Genomic DNA, 25,309 nt, shown 5'->3' on the forward strand with positions numbered 1-25,309 from the left:
TCTCGAGGCTCCCCCTCTGGGCTGGGAACTCACACGCCCAGCAAGCAGCATGCCACTGCAGAGGAAGTTGCCCTTGTGCTCAGACCAGGGGTCCAGCAACCACTTGGGGGACACCTAACATCCTTCCCGCTAAGGAAGACAGCGAAAAGAGGTGACCGTTTAGATGCAAACCTCCTCCTTGCAGGCTCATTCAGGGAAAACCCCACGAAGACAAGCTAGACAGTACACCTACCCTGTGGAACTCGATCACCATAACAATTTTAGCAATTCTGGGGCAGCAGCGGGAGGACCACCTCCCAGGCCACACCTGACAGGTGGCCCTGAATGCCACAGTGAGAAGGTTCTCATCACTCCCCTGAAGAAGCAATTCAAGAGGCCAGGAGATCCCTGAGCACTGGGACAGGGACCCTCCCACCACCCCAACCTCACTCATCCACATGGGTTTGGCCCCAAGGGACCTTTGCCCAGGTCTGTTCACTGATAACTGAATCTTGGGCAGAGCTCTGGCGGCACTAGGTTGCTGGCTCCACGAGAACCTTGGCACAGAATAGCAACCGAACCATCCTGATGACTCTCCAAGCCAGGCCCTCTTGAGGGCCAATATTTAAACTGGGGCGAGGGGACAGTTTGGGGGATGGTTTGTAAGGCAACTAGTTTTAGTGATCTGCATAAGCCCCAGGCCCACAGCCCCTAACCTGTCCACAACAACAGCCAGGAAAAAGAGAACCTCTCAGCTCTGAGAATTCCTTTCCACCCCCAGGCCCTGGAGGCTTAATGGAAGCATCTCATGGGGCAGGGCATTCAAGGGCTGTCAGAAACATCTCAGAAACTCATCTATCTCAACCCATGCAGCCCCAAAACCACTTCCCCAGGGACGTGAACGTTGTCTTTGGAGAAGGTCCTTTGAGCTGTACCCGTCCTGGAGCAAACCACTTTTCTCTGTTTTCTTACAAAATGCAGAAAGGCCAACTTTGCACACCCAAGCCCTAGACCCTACTTCTCAGCCTCTGAAATCAACATCTTTCTGCTTCTACTCACTCTGCGCCCCTCCCTCCACCTAAGCCCATGCCTCCTTGTTAATGTCCTGAGAATAAATACTAAACCAAGAATCTGAAAGCGACGGCATGGTCAAGGTCAAGTGTCAGTCCATCTGGCCTGGCTCTGAACTTGAATCTCACGTCTTGTGCAGGGTGGGATGATCGTGGCAGGAGGAAGGGCTGCGTGCTGCTGAGCGAGCCTCACCTGGCACCTCTCAGTCCCTCTCCACGCCAGCCCCACCCGTCTCTTCTCTTCTTGGGGCCTGGGGAAAGTGCAGCCTGTCACCCTCCTCCCCAAAGGATTGTTCTCTTCACAAAGGAGGAAACGTCCTGGCCTTATCAGATATCCGCTTCATGCTCGAGCACAGACTGCAGTGAAAATTTATCCCAGAGATACTGAGGCTGGAAGGTTATCCTGAGGTCACCTAAGTCATCTGAGGGCCAGTGGGTTGTGTGTGCCCTGGGTGGGACAGACTCCAGGGACCCAGCTGAGACCTCCCCGGGAAACGCACCCAGTGGCTGAAACCCACAAAGCTGCACGTTTCCACATCCCCACCCCCGATTCGATATGCTCTCTCTCTAACCTTTGCCCAAGAACAGGAACATAGGGGGCCCAGTTCCTCTTTACTGTTCAGCCATCACCCGCCCTGCCCTGTGGGCTGTGTGCCTGGGGGGAGCAGGGATGAGCGGTCCCCCAGGGCTGCTTGTTCTGTAACTCCCAGGGTACCAGGGCTGGCTAGGGGCTGCAGTCCTTTCTCTAGGAAAGTAACAGCACAAGCACTAGCAGTGGAGCAGCTGGGGGCACTCAGCAAACACGAGGCATCTCCAGGTACACGGACACTTACTTCTCACAGCAACCTGCCAGTCCTAAGAAGTAGGAACTAGCAGCAACTCCATTTTACACAGAGGAAACTAAGCCTCAAAGAGGTCATGTGATCACACTGGCACGGACCTCCAATTCAGCACTCGCTGGGGCCCCAGCACTTCATACGCATGGCATTGTTTACTCCTCCCAACATGGTATGAGGATTTCCTGATACAACCGCCATTACCAGTGAGAAAACTGAGGCTTGGCAAGGTCACAAAGGAGCCCAAACACTCCTTTCCCCAGGGGCCCAGCCCTATGAGAGTGGAGGGGCTTCAGGCTGCTGGCAAGGCAAAAGGCCCTGGGGGGCACCACATGGGGACACCACCTCCCCTGGTGCATCAGGGAGTCGGGGACACCAGCAGGGACACAAACAGGCCACTGCTGCACGTGGGAAGCGGGAAGAATCTGGCAGAGTCGGTCAAGGAGGGGGTGAGACCCACCGGGAAGCGAGGGAGGCTGAGGTCACTGACCCTGGACACATGGGAGAAAGAAAATGCTGTCAGCAGGAGGGCTGCTGTTGCGATGAGAGTCCCCTTTGTCCTGATAAAGAAAGACAGGACGTCAACCCTCTGAGGCTCACACACTGAGAAGTGCTGGCCCAAGCACCCCCTCCTCTCCGCCCAAGGGAGGCCCTCTCTCTCAGCCACGTTTTCACTGATAATATGACCTTGTTTTTCATGACCCCTGAGCTGCTTCCTGAGGAATGAATCACATTCTTGTCCACAACAGAGAAGACACAGGGCAGGCCAGTGGCAGCAATGGCAGCCCCCCTCCCCAAGGTGATGGGCAGGTCACTGTGGGGTCAGGACCCAGGCCAGTGGAGAAATGGGGATGGGAGGAGGGAAGAGCTCAGAGACGGGTACACAGGGTCAAAGCTATGAGTACAGGGAGGGGGTTCTCCACCAAGGCGGACCCCGGGGCCAAGTGAGGCCGTTCCAGTCCACAGGCCCTGGGGAATCCCTTCTCCAAAGGGGCCAGTGTGTTTCACCCCTGTGCCAACTCAGAACCACTGGCTGTGGCTGTGTGTGCGCGGGGGATGTGGAAGCCTCGTCAGTGCTCTGATCAGTAAATCACATCTGTACAGGCAGAGGGAAAGAGGGTGCCAACCGCGCCCTGGTTCAATCCCATTTCACTTCCGATGAGACAGAGGTCCTGGCAGGGAAGTGTCTGACCACAAGCCCATGTCTTGGCGGCGGCAAACCCAAGCCTACGAGTACACAGCAAGACAGCTCCGCGGCTTCACAGATGCACAGAGCAGTTTCCCGGCCGCCTCCCCCCAACCCCGCACACCCCCGCTCACCTGGAACCTATGCACCAGCTCCAGGGACTGGCTGTCGTTCTGGTCGGCTTCGAGGATGACATCGGTCAGCTTGTGGATGATGACGTCCAGGGGGCCTTGCTCCTCAATCGGCCGGTTAAGGTTCAACTGCGAGGGGGAAACAACAGAGAAAAGGAACAACTTCAACACCTGAGCCTACTGCCCCATCTGTACGTCCTGGCGGCACAGAGAGGGGGCAGGAGGAGGGCTGGCGCTTGTGGGACAGGACAGGACACACGGATGAACTCGGTGAGGTCCCAGGACTCCTCCAGGGCAGGCCCCGCGTCTGTACCTCTGTCCCCAAGCCCCCTGCTACCCAGGATACAGAAGACACACATGGGGAATCAGGGTGACAAAGTATCTACAGGTCAAGCAAGAGTCACTGTAAAAGCATTCACTGGACATGTCACGTGTGCCCAGGTTTTTCAGGAGAGCACCAGGGTTCAGCAGGGTGAAGTCATACGACTGAAGTCACACGGCCAGACTGAACTGAGATCCAAGCAGACACTCTCTCATGAAGCTACACGCAGCCTCAGCGAAGCTGTGATCTGCACAAATCTGAGAGCTGCTGCTTTGAGAGACCAGCTGAATACACTTCACACTGAGATCCCGGCCTCTCACGACAAAGTGAGGGGGTGCAGGGCTGCCTGGACTCCCTGAGGCACTGCTCGCCCTGAGGGATGTGTTTATTTTTTCAAGAGCATGGGGTTAGGAAGATCGGGACCCAAGGGAGCCAGAGCTGAAAGGCTGACAGACAGTAGGCATCACCTGACCCGCAAGACAGGAGCCCTGCCAGCAGCCGGGGCCGCCTGACACCGCTCTTCCTGAGCCACCAGATGTCTGCCGCCCGGCACGCAGCCGCCGCCACCAGCATGGCCCGCTCCCTTGGAACCTGGCTGACCCCCTGGATGGCCTCAGCAGAGGCCAGAGATGGCAACCAGCCCTACCTCTGCCCTCAGCCCCACCCCTCCAGGTGGGGCCCCCTCCTGGCTTCAAGGCTGTTTGTTTCAAAGTCATCAGTAAAGAAATCAGGATGACAGCTCTAGGGAGGGACTGTGCTAAAATCTCACGTGCATTTGTTTCATTTTATTTTCCAGCCACACAGTGAGAAGCAATTTCACAAACGAGAGTGGAGAACACAGACTTCTAAAACCTGCCCAGGATTCCATGGTGAGAAAGCAAACCCAGATCTGAAGCTGTGCTTGTCATCCAGCCCCTGTCCCCTGCCCCCGTGCCTTTGCTGTGCCCGGGGGGCTATCCACAGCCACCTGGCTGCCTTGTCCTCTGGCTGCTGGCCGAGTCTGGCCATTTGGAAACACCAGCAGAAGAGGGGAGAGTTGAGGACTGTGGGTGTTTGTTCCCACTGTCCTCACACCCCCACCATCTCTCTGGCAGCAGCCACCATCCCCCTCGATCAAGGCAGCCCCTCTCCCAAGACCACCCCTGTCTCTAGGCTCTTCCCTCCCCTTGTCCCCTCGGGCCTGGGGTAGTGACCGCGCTCCACTCTCAGGGAGCCTCACCACATCCTGCTGGTTCCTTTGACTCTGCCGACACCTTGTCATCTTCCCTTATTTAAACCCTGTCCATTAAAGCTTTGCAACGTGCCAGCTCTGTTCTGATATCCTTAACTCCTCTTTTTAATTGTCTGCCAGGAAAGACGTTAAGAGATTTTTCCATATTAAAAAAAATATCCCATGGATCTCATAAAAAGAAAATCCTGAAGAACACTCTTCCCTCCCCGTGGCGACTAGTCTGTGTACAAAACAGAACAAAACACAAACGAGATCCACTGAGAGCCCGCCCATCCCTTCTGGGGCTCCTGGACAGGGGAAGGAAGTGTCCTCACAGCTTACCTAGGAGCTGGGGATGATGGTCCCACCCTCACAGACCAGGACACCAAGAGCCCAGGAGGAGAAGTGAGCAGGTAAGGCCTCACGGTTGGGAAGTGGCCTGGTCAGGACCTGGATGGAGGCCAATCAGCAGCTCCCATGCGCTCAGCCCACAGCCAAGCTGCCAGGTGCCCCGGGCCCGTGCAAAAGCCCAGCATCAACCCCGGGCCTCAGTTTCCCCCTCAATAAAAACAGGAAACTCCAAGGGCCTTATCCGGTCTGTCCTCAGATTCAGTATTACATTCCCATCCAATTCCACTTCCCAGAAAAAAACAGAATTGAAAGGAAAGCAGAGCAGCCAGTGGGCAAATGGCAACGCAGGCAAAGAACAGCTTGTTCTCAGAGGTGCCACAGACACAAATCCACTTTCGCTGTCCCCCACGGCTCCGCTGTGACAGGTACCAAAACAAGAGGCCAATATTTTCAGACCAAGACAGCTTCAGATGGAAGAGAACTGGGTCACATGGTGACGTTGGGCATAGTGCCCTGGGCCTGTCAGAAACCCCATCCCAAAGAAAACGCTTCCTGTCCGGCAGGAGGGACAGAAATCAGTCCCTGGGAGGAACCTGGGGTCCCCTGGGTTTGGGGAAGGAGGCGGGCAGAGGAGATGCCCTGGCTCACACCTGCCTGGCATCAGCCCTCGGCCTGTAGACCTGACAACCATGGGCTGTTTGGAAAATAAGCTCTCAACGTTCCCAGCTGCTCCACTGAAGGTAAACAGTTGAGTTCTGGAAGCCAGCCACCTTCCTTTGTGTATTTTCCAAGCATTTTTATGCCAGTGAAACCCTTTCACGAGAGTAACAGTGAGGGACACACATCAGGCCTGGTCCTGGCTCAGCATCGCTGCAGCGTCCTTGCTGAGGCCTGGTGGGGCCTTTCCTTAAGGGACCGGATGAGCCACGGTCGCCCTGAGGGGGTCTGCCCCAAGGAGACGGCAGTCTCTGCCCACTGTCTGGGAAGGGAGAGAAGGCCCTCTGGCTCTGTGCCCTCAGGAGTGGTGCTCAGGCAGGCTCTGGGCGCAGGTGGGAGAGAACTCAGCTCACTGCAGAGCAGGGGATGACACAGGAGGGACAGTCCCTCAGTAGGAGATACCACAGGGGAGGGGGCGGGGAATGCCACAGAGGAGGGGATTCTCAGGAGGGGACACTGCAGGAGGGACCCTGGGTGGGCACAGAGGAGGGGACACTGCAGAGGACCTTAGGAGGGGGCTACTTCAGAGGAGGGGACTCTCAGAGCAGGGAGAGTGTCACAGAGGAAGGGCCCTCAGGGCAGAAGGGGACACCACAGAGGGGGAACCCTTGTGAGAGACATCGCTGAGGAGGGGACCCTCAGGAGGGGGATACTGCAGAGAAGGGACCTTCAGGTGCTCAGGTGGGTGATACTGCAGTGGAGGAAACACTGGGACCAGGGCAGGTACCTCAGAGGCTCCACTTTCCGGATGGGGTGGGGATGTGGACTCGGGTGGGCATGAACTCACTTCAATTGTGTCATTTTGTTTTCCTGACCATACTCTGCCCCCCAGAAAAGGGAACTTTCCCAGGGAAAGTTCTCTTCCTCAGAAAGGGTCTGACTGGTCCCTTTCAGCCAGTCACAAGGTGTCCTGATGAAAGGGCCGCCCGCTGCAGCCAGAGGTCTGTGAGTGCCACATTTCCAAGTCACACCATTCTGTGAGGTCAACGCTGGATGCTGTTCTGTGCAGCGCCCAAGTCTAGAATTCAGAGAAAACAAAGGCCCACTGTTTCCTCAGAGACGAAAGCAGCAAGGTGGACAAGGGTGAAGGCAGGGCTGAGAGGAGATGGGACAAAGGCCTGCAAACCCCAGTGGCCTAAAAGTCACCTCTGACTTTCGAAAAGCAACCCCATCACACCCAGCCCGTATCCAAAGTGAGTGGGGCTCTGCCTAGCCCCTCACCCAGCACCTGGTCGGAGAGGAGGACAGTGGCCTTGGAACAGCTGGAAACCCCTCCCAGCTCAGCTGCTTCTGGGCTACAGCAAGTCATTTCACTGCTCAGCATCCCCATTCATAAAATAAAGATGTTATAACTTCACCTCCCAGGGTTGTTCTGTGGATCCAGAACACCCTGTTTCTAGATGTGGCACACAAGCCCTCCAGACAACTTCCTGCTTCTGCGTGACCGCTCGTTAATTCAAGTATTTTCTGGGCCCCTCCTGTGTGCCAGGCACAGACGGCCCCTGCCCTCTCCCAGCAGGGCCTCAGGTAACCATAGGAGAGTCTCTGTTCACTCCAGATGTGGCCACAGCTGCCCCAGACCCTGCACGGGGCTGTGCTCCTGGGCCAGAGCGAGCCTTCTGCCTAGAAATATCCCCCGCCATCCCGCGCCCCCAGCCTCTTGTCCACATGGTGGACAAGTCCCAGCTCAGAAGATCAATCCTTTTCCAGACTTCTGAACTCACCCCTCCCCAAACAGGAAAAATTAATAGCTCCCTCATCTCATCTATATCCCCAGGACCCTTTACACATCCTTCCAGAATGCACCGTAACTTCCAAATATAAAGTCATTTCTTTAATCCTCTGTCTCCTCCTGAGATCCACAATAACCAGAGGGTGGCATCCGCAGGACCTAGAACTAATGCTCAAGGCAAAAGCTTGGTAAATGTTTGCTAAATGTGCCTGCAGCTTTAAAGAACAGGACCTCCAGAGATGGGCGGGGGAAGGAAGGTGTAATCCAGGGACAGGTGGCAGCTGCAAAGATGCAGGACTTATCTGCATGAAATCCTCTCCTGTATTTGTCAATTACAAAAGCCTCAGGCGCCTGAAGCTACCACCTCTGCAGAAAGAGCTCTTCCTACAGCACTGATCCCTGACTGGCACTTTTTTGAGGGGAGGGGTTTGGCCCAGGAACCCTGCCCACACACACATGTCTCTTCCATCTGCAGGCTGGAAGCAGAGGATCCAGGAGAAGCCCCCAATGTTGGGGGACCAAGGATCTCCATAACCAGTGGTGTGAACGACTAATAAATCTTTAGTGCATTAGATCACTAAGAATTTGGGGCTATCCGCTATAGCATTAGCCTACAGTGTCTAATACTGTCCCCACAAGGAAGAATGTGTATCGGGGAAGGGCGAGGGTGGGGGATTGCCAAGATGAGATCAAAGGCAGAGGGCTCCAGCTCTCTGGAGGGTTCTCTAGGCTGTACTTCCAGCTCTACCTTCACTCCCAAACTCCCACACGTGCTTCCCAGATGTGATCAATAACCAGCTGGATATGAAAGAAGCCGACTCACCAGAGAGGCTGGGGACTCGGGAAAACTGGCTCCCCTCCCACCCATGCTAGGGGCCATGCATCCTCTCTGGATGCAAAATACAAGTGTTCTAGCAGAGGCCTGAGCTGCTGAAGATACTCCACACCTCTCTTAAACGCCAGACAGGCTGCATCTGACCTCTCATCTCCAAAGGCTGCAAGTGAAGTCCGTGAGGATGGCAGGCAGGTGTGGTTACTGCCACACAGCTGTGGGCACTGGCTGCGTCCTGTTAAGCGCGGATGAGCAGCTGGGAGACTGGCAGGTTACTGGACCTTTGTGCTTCTCTCGTGGGTCCCCATCTAGGGCTGCTGTGAGAACTGAACGAGCTAATGTGTGTAAATTACTTGGAACAGAGCCCAACACAGAATGTGTGTACAAGACCTGTGCACTAGTGCCAGGGTAATGAGGCTTCGGGCCTGAAAACTGAGGTTCCAAGAGGGTTGTGACCACACAGGCCTGTCCTCAAATGGGATTTTCCTGCATGACAAGAGTGTCTTTTATTTTAATGAGGCAACACTTGGTGGGCTGGATGGGGGTGGGTCACCAGAAAAATCCAGGCATGATTAGAAGCTTGGAACTTTGAGCCCTACTCCCTGTCCTTCAGGAAGGAGGGCCAGGCTGAAAAAGGAGTTGAGAGGTCATGCCTCCGTGATCAAGTCTTCATAAAAATCCCAAAGGTACAGGGCTCAGGGAGCTTCCCAGCTGGTGAACACACGGAGGTGGTGAGAGAACTGATCGCTCGGAGGGCATGGGTGCTCTGGGCCACTCCCCACATCCCTTACCCTCCACATCTCTTCCATCTGGATGCTCAACTATATCCTGGACCATAGCCCTTTATAATAAGCTGGTAAATAGTAAGTAAATTGTTCTCCTAAGTTTTGGAAGCCACTCCAGCAAATTAATCAAATTAGAGGAGGGGGCCATGGGAACCTCTGATTAGGCAGAAGCACAGGTAACAACCTAAACTTGCAACTGGCATCTGAGGAGAGGGGCAGCCTTGTGGGACTGAGACCTTAACCTGTGGGATCTGACACTCACCTCCAGGTGCTTAGTGTCCAAACTGAGTTCAATTAAATCACAGGACACCCAGCTGGTGTCACAGAACTGCTTGGGATGGAAGAAAGTCCCATACACCTGCTGTCCAAAGTGGCAAGTGTGTCGGAGTGTGAGGGTAAAGGAGAATCACAGGAGGTGTGTTTTTTCCACTTAACGCACTCAAAAAGCTCAGTTATTCTATTTCCTGATTCTCACTATTCACATTATTACTGACCAGTGCAAATTTCCCTGGCATTCTGTCAATAAGAGCTCAAGCACAGACCAGAATTTGAATTCTGCAAAGCCAGGGCACTCGTACTGGCTCATATTAAGACTCCTCAGTGTGTCTGCTGCTGCAGTAAAACGGACTGTCATTGTTAAGGGTGCTAACCAACACAGAGTTCTGACTTTGGGCCAGATGTGGTTTGATACCCAGAAAAGCCTGTTCCTCCTCCTTATTCTCCTTTTTCAGAACTTTTCTAACAATCATGATCTTTTTTTTTATTTTTTTGACATGCCTTTTCGAACAGGACTGGGAATGAGTTACACTGATAAACAATTCAGGGAAAACTCATGGTTTGATGTTGAATCTCCCTAAGCAAGAAGAACAGGGTGTGCAATATTTGCAGCTTGCATCACAAATGGCTAACTTTTTTCATATTTAATAAGCTCCTGCAAATTGGTAATAAAAAGGCAATCAACATAACAGAAACAGAAATGAATGAAAGATTCGTACAGACTTTGGTACAGACAGGTAAAAAGGGCTCCAAACACACAAATACTAGAAAATGCTTGATGTCACACATAAGAAAAAAGCAAATTACAACTACATTAACATACCATTTTTTGTACACCAGATTGGCTGAAGTCTGAGAGACTGAAACACCACCATGTTGGCCATGATATGGGGAAACAGGCACTCAAATACACAGCTGGGGGATGCAAATCTCAATCACCTCGAGGGGAAGCAAGTTGGTGACACTGGTCTTGATTATAAATCACACTCTAGTCCAGCAATTCCAGGTGAACTCATGCACAGTACAGGGTTAGGCACCGCTGCGCACTGCTGCACGGCAGGAGGAGATGGAGAGGCAGAAAAGAAAGAAGGGAAGGAGGGAAGGAGGAAAGAAAAGTCCATCAGAAGGGACCAACTGAATCACCTATGGTAATCCCTAAAACAGAACGCCACGCAGCCATAAAAAGAATGGGGCAGTGTGTTCTGCACTGACACAGAGGGGTCTCCAGGCAGGTGCTGATGACCAAGTATGAAGGCTATGATGTGAAGGGAGTTTTTAAAAGGATTTATGTGCATATTTGTTTGTACGTGACAGCCTATCTCAGGACGGCCACAAGAAACTGGTCAAAATGGCAGCCTCCAGGGAGAGGAACCAGGGCCCTGGGGGCCAGGGTGAGAGGGAGCAATGTGCACTATTTGAATTTCCAACCAGGGAAATGCATTAGTTATTTAAAGTTTTTAAATTACCAGGTATCAGAAAGTGACGCAAGCAAGAAATAAAACCTTCACTGTGTTAAGCCTCTGAGATGTAGGAGTTGTTTGTTACTGTGGCTTAGCTTAGCCTATGCTTACCAGCACATGGGAGAATGTGTGAACAGCCAGGAAACTCTCTGCCCAGGGCATCTGTCATTGTGTGCCCCATGCCAGGCCTCCAGCGCTAGAAACAAATGCAGGAGGCAGGCAGTTTTGGACAGAGCCTGGACCTTCCGTCAGTGAATTCTAATACCTGTTTCTTTATCTGTAGAATGGAAAGCCAGTGACATCTGCCTCCAGCATTTGACAAGGTCAGTGTTGGTAAAGCCTTAGCACCATGCCAGGCCCACAGCAGGCCCTCCACAGACATGGTCCCTGGGAGCAAGGAGTCAGCTCTCCCTCCCCAGAGCCTCCCCTGCTCTCTCCCTCTCCAGACTCTCATCAGTGACAGTTCTTGCTGGATCCACCTCTACCTTCAATGCCAACCAGTAACTGCCCTTCAAGTGCAGACTGGACTTATCTGAACATTCTGGGTCCCAGGCGTGATACTTACATCACTGGTGAGTTGCAGAAAAAGAGTTCTCCTTGGCCTGTGCACCCTCACTGACGTCTGGGACTCTGCCCTGTTCCTCCCTGTGACCCCTGCATAGCCTGGCACAGTGCCCGGCTGTGCCAAGACTGGCTAACATGTGCTGAAATGCTTCCCTGAGGCTGGAGACCCATACCATCCACCCATCCACCTACCCATCCATTCACACAATATTTATTGAACACTTACACAACCACTCTCCAAGTAAACGTTATCCCCATCCTGCACTGAGAACATGAAAACAGAGAGACCAGGTAACTTGCCCAAGGTCACTGCCAGAAGAGGGCAGGCCCAAGGGATTTTGGACCCCAAACTCTTATCTGCTGCTTTCCCCACAGCCTCCGCCCTCGTTCCATTTTTCAGCACACTGTCCCCCCTCTCAGGGCCTGCACCCCCAAGCCCCCCAGGCTTAATATGCCTGTGTTGGGCTCAGGGAGGGGTGCTACACAGGACCCTTTGGAACCCACAATCAAAATCTTCTGCAGACATCCCAGGTGGCCCCAAGAACAAGCTGCAGGCGCCCCGGGCCTGGCAGGGCAAGACAGTCAAGGGAGCCTCGGGGCCAAAGAGCAAGCAAGGATACAAGCCCAGGGGGCGGCAGGGCAACGTGGATGCCCCAGATCCAGGGCCAGGACATGCACCCTGCAGAGAGGAGGCCTGGCCTCCACAGGGAGTCCGAGAGGCCCTGGAGCTCTTACAGCAGCTGTGTTCTCAGCCAAGCTACGAGCTTACGCGGGCTGTAGAGGCTGGGTTCCAACCACAGCTAAAGGAGCAAAGGAGGAGCCGCCCCTTGGTCACCCGCACGGCTTCCTGGCCTGAGTCTTGTTCTCCCAAGCAGACCATGAGTGTCTCGAGAACCCCTCCCTTTGGGTGTCTGTCTGCAGCAGGGCATCATGCAGGATCAGAGAGTCACCAGACACTGCCTCTCAGGGACCCAAGAGGGTGGGCAAGGAAAAGATGCACAGAGACAACAGTCCCCATACTGAGGCTTCTGTTCACCTCATCTGACTGTCCCAAAGCTAAAGGCCCGAGATGAGACAAGGCCTCGATCTTCATCTGAGCTCTCCACCAGCCGAATTCAAATGCCACGACCCCCCTCTTCCAGATGCCCCTCTCCCTGCGCTGGCTCCCGCCTTCCTCCCTGTGCTCCCTAGGCAGGATTTCAGCTTGAGCTCTGACCGACCTGGATCCCAACTTCCCTCCTAGATGGTAAACTGGAAGTTGGTACCCAAGGCAAGCTGCATCCTCCATCCAAACAACGTGCTTGGCCAACGTGATGACTGAGGTATGTAAGCACAGCATCCGGTGGGCCACAGGGCGGGACGTCTGCATTCTGCAGAACCTGACTGCAGAATGTGCCAAAAGAAAAGGAGGTGAGATACGTCCCATTTGACAAACTCAAAACACCAAGAAGGCAATAATAGCAACCCTTGCTTCTGCTCTTTAAGATTTAAATAAAAGAGAAACCACTGCTTCACGAATTATACACAAAAGGCTGTTCTTTATTCTGGTCTCATTTTCTCTAAAGCTCAGTTTGTATGGGCAGTAAGCGGGGGTGACAAGAGTACCTGCTTCAAAGGGCTGCATTTTCAGCTGTTCATTCATTCTTTCACCCATCCATCTACTCATCCAGCCATGCATTCACTCAGTAGTTACTGTGAGTGAACACTTTGTGCCTGGCACTGCTCCAGCACCGAAGGCCAAGGTCCTGTCTCAGGACCTCAGACTCAGGCTGGGGGAGATGGACACTAAACAAATAATTTCAGGTAGCCATCATGCATTACAACCTCAATAAAATCAGTGTAGAGTGCATGATGGGGAAGAGGGGGCACTCATCAGAGCAGGCCTGTCATGAGCTGAATTCTATCCCCCTCAAAGTCCTCACCCTCAGTACCACAGAATGGGACCTTCTCTGGGAATGGGGTCACTGCAGATGTAATTAGTCAAGACGAGGTCATACTGGAATGGGGTGGGCCCCTAATCCAATGACTGGCATCCTTATGCAAAGGAGAAACTTGGGCGCTGACACATGTCAGGGAGAACGTCACGTGAAGATGAAGGCAGATGAAGGCACCCTCGCATCTACAAGCTGAGGACCCCAAAGACCGCCAGGCACACCAGAAGCTGGGAGGGAGGCCTGATTCTCCCTCACGGCCTCAGAAGGACCAACCCACTTGACACCCTGAGCTCGACGTCCAGCCTCCAGAGCTATGAGACAATACATTTGTTGTTTAAGCCGCCCAGCCTACGGGAATTCGTTACAGCAGCCCAGAAGTAAGGCGAGGCCTCCCTAAGGAGCACCATCTGGATCCAAACAAGGAGAAGGACCCAGGAATGACTGGAGAGGAGGGAGGAGTTCCAAGAAGGAAAGGGAAAGTCAGGTGGGGCCCGAAGCACAGGCTGCGTTCCACGGGCTCAGGGGGAGGGGGACAAGGACATGTTGTGCAGAGCCTCCAAGGGCAAGATCGGGACTTGGGGGGTGTCCCCAGTGGGAGGGAAAGCCCCTGGAGGGTGTCGGACAGGGAGTTATATGTCTCGGTTCTCTGTGACGAGACCACTCTGGAAGTTAACACGTGTGACGCGTCGGCACCCCGCCCAGCACACACCGTAAGCACATAATACACAGCAGTGGTCATCGTTACAGCCTCACAGAACAGGGGGCTTAAGAAAGAACTTCAAAAACCATGATGCTCTGAAGAGAGCAGGTCAGGGGTCTGGCACCAACTTGCTGAGTGACGCAGGGCCATCAATTTCCTTGTCTATAAAGTGGGGGCCCCCAGGTCTGGCACCCAGAGCTTGTGGGATCAGAACAGCTGCACACCCCTAGCTGGAATCCCCAAACCACGCTCCCCTCCTCCCTGCCCAGCCTGGCTCCCAGCCCAGGATGGCTGTTTTTTTCTCTCCTGCTGACAACGGAAAACACATCTCAATGTCGCCTTTATCCCACGTTCCTCCCAGAAAGGCAACTGGCAGCCCGGGCCACAAGCGGCTGAGAATTCTCCGAGCCAAAAATACACACTCTTTGTGCATCCTCTTCAACAATAAGGAAGGAAAATGTTGAGTCAAACTTCTACAAAGCCTGCAAAGATTATTTTTCAAGCCCCAAAGCAGTACCCTTTCTGTATTCATTTATTTCCAGTCTAAAGAGAGCATTCCTTGAGACAGTTCCCAAATTGGTATTTGATATAATGTTAATGAAGCAGTTTTTTAAAAACTGAACACACCCCATGAAAAAGAGCAAGTCAGTTCTCTAAATGGCTTAAAAAGGCTCTGGGTTATATCAAGTCAAACTGGCATCCTCAGCGCAGGATTTCTCAGGTACTTTAACATGATCATGCGTGCTGGAGATTGACAAAGGGAGAAGCTGACAAGGGAACACTTCCCAAACTCACTTGGGAGAACTCTAGAGAAAGATGCCCAGTCACAGAAATTTAGAAACTTGACCAAACCACAGGAAATCCTAGAAAACGCATCCGTCCTATCCCAGTTCTGCAAAGGGAGGAAGTCCCCACGACTCACCCCACACTACCTGGGTAACGGCAGCTTGCCTCACTTGACTATCTTTAGATCGGCGATATCCTGGAGAAGCACGTGGTGACTGTGCTGAGTTGCTAAGACTCACAACGGGAGAACCTTATCCTGCAGGCTGTCATGCACTTGAGAGCTCTGAACAGCTACTTTCAAGCTCAGGGTGACAGCGGCTGGGACAGCTCACGCACCCTGCAGAGGCAGCCCTTCTGCCTGGGAGGTGGGCCTGGGCCTTCCGCGGAGGGCCTGGCCGGTTCCATCTCACTGTGGCAGCAGCTGCTCAGGGGCACTTAGGAGGCCTGGACACGGAGACACCCAGGAGAGGCTCAGGGCAAAAGCAGATATGGGAGAATGCCCACAAGCACGTGAAAGGTGCCTCTTTCTAACACAGGGCAGAGAAATGAAGTCAGCCCTGGGGTTTTCCCAGGGTCTACAAATTAAATCAGCAAATTCAAATGTGTTGTGTCACAGACTCTGCTCAGAGGCCTGTGACTAAGTGTAATTTGATGTTCCTACAGTCCTATAGGTGAGAGGGGATCCGAGAGTCACCTGAACTAAGCCTGGTGGGTGGGGGGACCGGGTCTAGGAAGGCCCTGGAGCGTACGAGTTCAAGTTTCAACTAGCTGTGTTAGCACAGCTGCACCGCAGAGAGACTCAAAGCTGATACAGCCACTGTATCAACTCCCAGAGTTGCCAAGCTCAGCACATAGTTAATTTATTCTCATCCTAGCAGAACGCTTTATCAATGCCCCACGCGTGGCCGACCCCCTCTGCCCATCAAGCACCCCAGCACCTGCTCTGGACTGGGCCCCTTGCTGGGTGTAGGCATAAGGACCAGGGCCAAGGGCAGAAAGAAAACCGACCAGGAATCAGTGAACAATGAACACAGGAGTGGCCAGGACAGGCAGGACCGGGCAAGGGGTTAGGACAGCCGGTGGCGGTAGGCGGAGTGGGGTGTGAGGTACCCAAAAGACAGCAAGCCTCGTTAGGTAAGAGGCTACATCAGAACCAGTCCTGAGCACAGGGCGGTGGGGCCAGCTCGTGTGAAGGGACACAGGTCAGACAAGAGGTGGGAGCCAGGGGACAGAGGAGCTTGAAAGAGCTTCACACAGATCCCCAGGGGCCTCCTAACCTCTGACCCGACACCCTGCTCCTGGTGCCCCCCTCCCCCAGCATCCTGCCCCACAGCACAGTCCCCCAGAGGCCGCAGCAACCAGCGGTTCCCATGGCAACCACCCCTCCCTGGCTCTGCAGGAGAGGAGGCTGGAAAACCCAAAAGTAAAGCAGCAGGGATTTACCGGAATCAAGGAGACTCCTGAGTTCCTTGATTCTGACCCAGAAAACTCTCCTTCCCTCTAGGGAGCCCACAGGCATCCTCAGAAGGTGACTCCAGTCCCTGTGCCCAGTTATGCCTTTACTCATTTATTTGTGTGGGCTTCCAGAACCTTCCTCCAGGAATGGAACTGGGAGGTGGGCTCTGCCACAGCTCTGACTGCCCTGGATTGGGATGACCAATCTGCTCTGCTTCGCTGCTCAGAGGGCAGGGCACGTCCTGGTCACCAACAAGTAATAAGACTGACTTCCTCCGAGATGCTGGCGGGGGCACACGGCCCATCTGACCCTCAAGACTTGTTCTGTTTGCTGGTAACACCCTCCCCACGGCTCCCCAACAGGCCTCTGAGCCCCCACCGCCTGGAGAAAGAGAGGTGTGACTCATGAGGTTCAGCCCTGGCCCAGGGCAGAGGGTTCCCCTGTCTGGCTCCATACTCCCCCCACCCCCACCCCACCACCCAGACTCAGATCCATCGCCTGGGAACACTGACACTATTCTCTCTGCTCTGGGATCAGGACCAAAAACTTGAGCTGTCTTCTCTCCCACTCTTCTCAATACTGGGGGCAGGGGGAGGACAGCTCTCAGCACTTAGTGGGAAACACTAAGAAAAATCTCCCTAGAGCAGAGCCAGGAGGGGCTGGGAGAGACCAGCAAGGCTACCACGAAGGAAGAAAAAGGCCCCACATGCCAGGGGTGCAACCCAGACCACAGTGGGGATTGTTGGGGAGCTGGGAAAACCCCAGAACAGAGCCTCCCGGCCAGTGATAACCCTGCTATTCTCCCCACCCCCGCCCACTCAACAATGCTCCTTTTTTCTCAGTGACCCCACTTGTCAGGGCTCTTCTCGGACAAGGCCGGCCCTGAGGGCTGTTCCCTGCTCCCCGGGTGGCTCCCTGCTCTGGGGCAGAGCCAGGCTGAGTCAGTCCCAACCCCTGAGGGCCACAATGGAACCCCCTGACCAGAGTACACCTCCCTGCCAAACCCCTGGCCCCAGGGCAAAGCCACCTCCCTGGCATGGTCATCAGGGCAAGAATGTCAAGAAAAGACATGAAGAGGACTTTTTCACCCAGGAGATCAGACTCCAGTGCTTGCAAGGGCAGGGAGGGGACGTCCGCCTTTATTTCAAACATGGCCAAGTAACAAACTCACACTGACTCCTAACGAAAATTCAAAATTTAGCAAGGGTTCTTTAAGATACTTCAAGAAGTGTGAAGCTTGGGTCTCGCTGTTGGAATGAAATGGCAACCACAGACGAAAGCCCAGCCAGGCTGCGATCCAACCCAACCCCAGGAGGGAGCAGCCTGAACTTCCGCAGCCCCCTGCAGGCTCAAGTCCCTGCACAACGGGGAGCCGGGCTGGGACTCAAGGACACACAACTAGAGATGGCAGGGCTGGAACACAAACACAGATTCCCGAAGGGTGCGGTCGGAAAGCCCAAGACAGTAATGCCACTTGGCGCCCCCTAAAGCCCAAATGGGACACAGGTTGCCTCTGCTTGCCAGGAGTTCAGATTCTAGAGTGTCCCACACTTGAGACGGTGAAAAAGTCAGGTCGACTGGAAAGATACCAGATGTGGTTATAAAGTAATGCAACTTCCTGATCAAATTAACATCTGCTCATGTAAAAGATGTTTAAATTCCAAGTTACTTGTTCACATCAGACAATTCTTCCTTGATCTCACAGGTAACCAGTAATATTTTGTAATGCATGCCTCTGATTTTTAGATATACTCTCCCCAAACTGGAATCATACTACATAAAAAGATTTGGATCCCACTTTTTAATTAAGCATGCTATAATGAGCATTTTCTGTGGCATTACATATTCTTCTAAATCACTGTCATTTAAAGACCAACAAAACATAATTTATTTCACCAACTCCCTACCATTTGACATTTGGTTGTTTCACACTAACAGTAATAACATAAGAAAAGGATTAAATTGCATCCCACATACTCTTCTTTCAAAAGAGAAAGAGGAGTGGGATAGACGTTTAAATCTGCAAAACCACTTTTCAGAAGACAAAGAGGTAAACTCCAAGCAATGACCTAAAAAATGCATTCAGTGGAAAAAATCTCATTTCCTGGTCCTTCCAGAAAGTAAGATGTGTGGCAATTATTTCTGACACTTTTGATCTATTTCTTGCTCAACTTTTCTCTGAACTGAACCTCAAAAGAGGCTCCCCAAGTTCTGCAATAAGTTCCCTGTGCCACGGGTCCATGCCCACCCACCTCAGCAGCTGCATCTACCCGCACCCAGGTCCCATGGGGAAAGCGCCATGACAAAAGGCCACCAACGACTCCCTCTGTCCTACCTAATGAAGCCACCTCCCAGCTGGGATCCGGAGCCCAACTCGCCTTCACCACACCCCGACTCCATATACCTGTTGGCCAAGCAAGACTCCTGCTCGCTGCTCCCAGAAAAACCACGCACCCCGCCACCTCCTCATTTCAAATAAGCTTTTCTCAATCGATCCACCAACTTCCATAAGAATCCTCCTCCTTCCCCCTGTGCCTACTTCCTTACTCACCTAAGACCCACAGACCCCTCCAGGGCAGCCACTTAACCCCACTGTGCTTCAGCTACCACTGAACTGGGAGAGAAGAGGCACTGACCCTTGAAAGGTTGAAGTTGCTCCTGACATTTGGCAACTTCTTGGGGACCAACCCTGCCCTCCCCAACCTGGCACCTCCAGCGGCTGGCAGTGCCCGGGCTGGTGTGTGACCTCAGTACCGCTGGATGAGGTAACCCCAGCCCTTGGCCGGCACCGTCACCACCCACAAAGCCGGGGCCAGGAGGGAAAGAGGCTTTCACTTCTCCTCCAGGACCTCCCCTGCCCTCAGACCCACCACCTCTCCACCCAGCTCCACAGACCCCAAACTGAACACCCTCTGGATGGGGCCAGAGTACACGCTGGTGTCCCCCTGCCCCAACCACGCTAGGAGGCACCCCACCTCTGATGCAGGCTAACTAAGGAACGCCGGATGCACCTTTCATTGTTTCAGGAAACGTTTCGCTCCTTTGGGGTAAAACTGCCTTACGGTCAGGCGATTCCATTTTACAGATCGGAGAACTGAATACTCTGGGGGTCTGTGTGAGGGCAGAAGGGTGAGCCTGGGGTTATTCTCTGGGCTTCACAAAACAAGGTCTGCCTCCAGCTACGAGCAGGGCCTGTGCCCAGGGTCCCTGCCATGGCCCCGAGGTACAAGGACAGAGCAGGGGAAAGGGAGGAGGCAGGTCCCGGCCCACCACGCCACTCCCCACCTGCACCTGCTCCCGCCAAGGCAGAGCTTATAAGGCCCAAGCTCCTGGTCAGAGAATACAGGGTCCCCGTCACACTGTTCGTGGCCCCCTGTCAAAAAAAACAAAACAAAACAAACCACAAAAAACAAAAAAAATGCACAGCCCAAAAGCCAGAATTGAGTCAGGCCTCAGGGACTCATCCCTCCCCGTTGTCTACCTGGTGAGTCCCAAGCCTTCCAACTGTTCCAACGCTCCATCCTCAGGAGGCCACCCTGCGGCCCTAGCAGGCCGTGGCTCTATGCCCACCCTGGCCTGATGCCCCTCCCCTCTGCCACGCTTGCCCCCCCTGGTGGGACCGTCTGGGGTCATGGAAACAGCCAAGCTTGCAAGGCAGACGGATGAGATGCCAAGGCCTGGTCCACGGACTGGATGGCCTTGGGACCAGGGTGAGTCACTTAACCTCACCACAGCCGGCTCCTCACCTGCTACAGAAAAAGGATCGTACGTACTTCCCCAGGCGTCATGTGGGTGAAACAAGACAGGAAATGTGCTGCCCTGAGCTCGGGGCAGACGCTCCACAATGCACCTCTCCTCCCCCGTCAACACGGAGTTGGGGCAGGAGGAGACGGCAGATCTCACACCGCTGCCAAGAACGAGCCCTGGGCAGGAACCTGAGGGGCACTGTTTCTTACCACCTCGACTGCAGGTCTGAGGCAGGGTTATCTGCTTACCAATAGTTCCGCATCCAGCACGTGGTGAGCATGACTCACGTTACTTACTTCCGGCCAGGCACTGTCTTCTAGTCTTCACTCCCCAAAGCCCTATCAGGCAAGCGCTACTGTTATTTACATTTTATCCATGAGGAAAGAGAGTCAAAGAGGCTATGAGGCCAGGGCCAGGCTGTATAGGCCAGTGGCAGCACTGGGATTTGAATGAGGCAGGCTGATCCACTCCATAATCTCCATGAAAAGAAGAGAGGGAAGGAGGGTGGGAAAGAGGGAAGGAAGGAGGGTGGGAAAGAGGGAAGGAAGGAAGGAAGGAAGGGGCCCCTGCATAACTGGATTCCATGTTCTCTCATCACAGTCACACTTTGCCCAAACCTTTCCTACCCTTCAGGCCACAAAGTTCCTTCTGAATGCCCCTTCCTCCAGGAAGTCTTCCTTGACTTTTCCTTGTAGGAGAGATGGCAATCCTCTCCCTCCCTGTTCTCAGCACATGTTACTGAGTCCCAGAGACTAGAGGGTTCCCAGGTTTGAGTGTGGAACTGACCCAGGGCTGCCACGAACAGGGCAGCACTGAAAAGGCCAGCATGCAGCTCAGTGTCCATGGGAAGCCAGGAGAGCCATGCCTGAAACCAGACCCCAGCAAGGGAGTCTGCACCCAGAAGCCCACCAGGGCCAGGAGGGGGTCTGGCTGGTGGGTCCCCAGGCAGGTACCCACACTTAGCAAGTGTCCACGTCCATGTGCAGGATGGCCTGGCCTCCATGACCCACAGGAAGAGAATCTTCAGATATAACACGGGAGGTTCAGATGCTAGAGCCTCCCCCAGAACACAACAAGCCTCTACTGTGGCGCTTTCTGACCATAAGCTCTGGTAGCAAGAACCCCATGTCACCCAGCCTGTGTCCCCCACGGTGTCTAATACTGCATGCCACCTACAAAAGGACAACAGAGTGGCTGCCTACGTGCACCTGCCATCACCTCATCTCAATCATCAGGACACCCAATGCAGTGGGGCAGCTACGTCATTTTTTTAAGGCCGCTAACCTACAGTACAAATAACATCAATGCCCCAGACCAACAGTAACAGATCCAAGACTCAAACACAGATCTAACAGACTCAAAACATGTTTTTCCCATACTGCTGCCCCGATATTCTAATAAATATCCACTGAATGAATGACAGCCATACATGAACAGAAAGTGCGGCTAAGAACGAAAACAGTCCTCCTCTTGGCCAGGCAGCTTCGGTCCTAGCCCCTAGGTGGGCCTTGATGCTGGAGGTTTTGGAAAACACCTGATACTTTTTCAGGTCACCAACGCCCCTGACCTGTAGACACTTGGCAAAAGGATTTGTTTGAGGCCACGATCTCACTGTTTTGAAGGTGTTGATCAAACACCCTGACCACAGACAGGGCTGGAACTAGGCCAGGTAGAGCTGGGCCCTAACAGGGCTTTGGAGAAAAGTTCTGAAACTCGGCCTGCACCCTGTCTGTGTTTCCGGTGGGGAACTGGGGCTAATGGGGTGACCCAGGTCCTGGCCTAAGGATGTTGGGGATTTCAGGAACAGAGGAAGGTGTTGGTGGGCAGAGAAAAGCAAAGGTCCTCAGACAAGGAGAAAATTAAAGTTTCAACCCTTTCCCTAAAACCTTTCCCACCCAGCTACTGCCAGGATAAGAAAATCAGGCTGCCCACTGAGGTCCACACTTTTGAGTAAAGTCTTGAAAATGTCTCGGTATTGGCACAAAATCCTGACCCAGGCTGGCCCCTTGGAACACGGGTGAGTTCATGGCACACAAAGGTGTGAAGCTGGGGCCCAGAGAGATAAAATGACTTGCCCGAGATCACACAGCTAAGAGAGGATGGGACTGAAATCCCCACCAGTGTGTGCAGAGAGGCAAGAGGAGAGGTAAGGAGGGATTCCGGGGGGCGGGGGGGGGGCAGGTAAAAAGCAGGCCAGTGGCTTCCTCAAGGCAGGAATACCAGCAGGAAAGCAGAGGATGGAGGTTACAAAAGCCCACACGCTCTCAGGGGTCACTGCAGGAAACGCAGCACACGCGTGGCCAACCTACGGGCCATTCTTCCCCTTGGGGCTATTACCAGCAGGAAATTCCCCGAGACCCTGTCAAGAAGGAGAAATGCCTTCCTGGGTGCACACCAGCAGGGTGGCCCCACCCGCCCGGCCCCACCCGCCTGCAAGGACAAAGTACAAGCATACTGCCGTCTGGAATGTGCGCCCAGGCCTGGGCCAGCCCCAGCCGGGATGGGAGAAGGCCAGTTCTTATCTGTAGGCTGATTAAAGCCAGACTGGATTACCAAGATCTTTGAGCCCTAAGGGGTGCTGTAATCAGGCACCTCTTCCTGGAGCATATCAGGGTTCTGGGGTCACGCTCAAACCACAGTCTCTTCTCGACCTGTCAGGGGCAGGCCTGACATCTGCCCAGGATCCTACAGGAAGCTGCCCACGCCTTGCAGCCCCATCCACGCCTTCTCACAGCTCTGCCTTCAACTTTGTCCCTGAGACATTCACTGCCTGGAAGTCTCGTATTCAGATACCATCCCCACCCATAGCTCTGAGACCATGGAGAATCTTCTCCCCTTCCCCAGGGTTAGTCTACCTCCATCATTCTGGAATCTGGCTTGTGAACGACAAGCCTCTTGCCTCACTCCTCTTTGGCCCCGTCACCCAGGGAGGCCAGAGCCAGCAGCTGCAGGGGAATTCCAGCAGGGACAGGTCTCGGAACAAACAAAGGAGCACGGACGAAAAGCCCAATAGAAGAACAAGGTGGTTGGTGTGGGACAATGGGGAGTGGTGGCGACTGGGGGTAATTGGTATAAATAATGGCAACAAATTCAAAAAAAGAATGTGAAAGTGCTGGGCCGGCCAGCCAGTCACCTGCAGGCCAGATACTGTCCAAGTCACCATGTCCACCACCCCGCCCTGCACAGATGGGGAGGCTAAGGCCCAGCCACATGTAAGGGGAACAGGATGAAGGTCGTGCTATTAACTACCTTCCCCCACCAGCTGAGCTGTGGCCCCAGTGAGTGATGTTACCTGAGGCCGACTGCACATGGAAACACTGGGACGTGAATGGTCCACAGGGGCTCCAGGCAAAGGACTGAAAGCTGCCCACACAGGGCCCAGTGTTCCTCAAATGCAATAATCTCAGGTTCTGGAGGAGGGAAAGGCAGTTGGTAGGGGCGGGGGGAGGCACAGCACTGAGGGGTGGGAAAAGGGGTATGGTCTCACACCAGTTGGAAGGGCCACCTCAGGCACCCAGTTGGTTAAGGAGGAAGAAGGAAGAAAATCCACACTGTGACGACTGGGTCCAGCCCGAGGGGCCCCAGCCGCGGCAGGCTCCAGGGCCCGAGGTCCAGAAGTAGTCCAGCTACGGAGCCAGGGAGGTGGGAGGAAGGAGCATTTGAGGCCCCCATCCCTGTTAAGTTGTACCTAAAGAACTCTGACTTCACAGCCCATGCCATATGGCCTTTCAGCCTGAGATGAAAGTCTGTGTCTGAAGTTCCAGGTCTGATGGTGATGACTCACCAGGCGCCCGGTCCTCGCCCGCACACATGGCTCAAGATCAGATCAGATTGTCAAGGCTTGCCTCTCAGAAATAAGCAGAGGGGCCAGTTACCTCTCTGGGAAAACCCTCGGGCTCCTCTGTCCTTGCCGGCTGGTATCCGCCTTCGCAGCTCTGTACGGGGCTGGACCACTTGGCCAACCAAGCAAAAGAAACAGTGTCTGTATGTGTGTTTGGGGGAGGGGAGGCAGGGAGGAATGCAGTCTTTTAAGTCAACAACGCTTCTAATGACCCCAAAGACCACTGCTGCAGACCATGAGGCCTAAAGTATGCTGTGCCTTCCTCATAACAAAAGCTCTCCCACAATCACCAGAACAGAGGGAAGGTTAGCAAAGAAGAGATGCTGTGTTTACTTCAAAGGTATTACAGCATTTAAGAGTCAATTAGACACCCTGGTTACAAGCAAATCAGGGCACTGATTAACAAGGATCAGTAATTAAAATTAAATTATATTTTCACTATGTTAAACTCTCTAACTTAGACTTTTACTGCTTCAGAACTAATTTCTGAGTTCTGAAGCTCAAGCCTGGGAGAAACCCAATCCACCCTCGGCCAGAACTGTCCGAGTACCCTTCCGGAAACTGCTCTCCTCGCCCATTCAAAAACCTTCCATGGCTCCCCAGCACCCCTAAACAAAGACCCCCACTGCCTCCAAATTCCCTTCCACACTCCCAGCTCACAGCCCAAAGCAGTCACTACTCTGGCTGGACTGGCCCACTCCTGGTCCTTGAACCTGGCCCCAAGCCCTGGCCTGCACACACAGCCTCTGACCCCACCGCCCACCAGGTTCTTTTCTGCCTCTGTGTGGTCTAAACACAACTCTATCTTAACTCTCAGAGCATCTAGATCTCACCTCCTAGGCCAATTATAAGATCAACTTAAGACTTTGTTGTGGGCTGTTCTCAGGGTCCCAGACACGCACAAACTCGCTTACAGGAAGTCGCTTCCAGGAAAGCCACGACCACTGAGCAGGCCAAGGGCTGGTCCCTCTCCTAGTCTGTAGAGGAGGAAACTGAGGCCTGGCGGAATAGTGCTATCCCAGGGCCCTGAGTTGGCACCAGGATCTGTGCTGGGTTGGCCTGGCTCCTCCCCAACGTGTCCCCCACCGGGTGCTCTAGATAAAAAGAAAACCATGAACCGTGTCCCTGTCATAAAAGCGATAAGGCCAGCATACAGGAAGTGGTGAAACGGCAGGTCACGATTTAGTGCCCGGAGGCTCCCAGGTGCCCTGCAGCTTCAGGACCTTCGGGGAAGGGCCAGGTAGGTAGGGATGGCCCAACAGACTAGGGGGTGGGGGGGTGGGATGGGAACAGTGCAAAACACAAATATCTCCAAGTGAGTGGTCACCTGGAAAGCAAGGGGCAGAATCAAGGAATCAGTACTTTTCCATTTCTCCATGGATGGAACACTCCAA

The 25,309-nt window shown here is 53.8% G+C and overlaps 1 protein-coding gene across 3 annotated transcripts in view; it reads right to left on the reverse strand.

Moving 5' to 3' along the window:
* Positions 1-25,309, reverse strand: part of ITPK1 (inositol-tetrakisphosphate 1-kinase) — a 146,901-nt gene that overhangs the window by 62,808 nt on the left and 58,784 nt on the right. For 2 of the 3 annotated variants that reach the window (XM_032482545.1, XM_032482546.1), the window contains one exon: positions 3,206-3,331. In XM_032482545.1, the coding sequence (XP_032338436.1) occupies positions 3,206-3,331 (126 nt within the window). Of the gene's footprint in view, positions 1-3,205; positions 3,332-15,017; positions 15,035-25,309 lie in introns of those variants that run through there. The other variant, XM_032482547.1, reaches the window with a different exon arrangement.

The sequence above is a fragment of the Camelus ferus genome, chromosome 6 (genome assembly GCF_009834535.1).
Source record: "Camelus ferus isolate YT-003-E chromosome 6, BCGSAC_Cfer_1.0, whole genome shotgun sequence".
Taxonomy (NCBI): Eukaryota; Metazoa; Chordata; class Mammalia; order Artiodactyla; family Camelidae; genus Camelus; species Camelus ferus.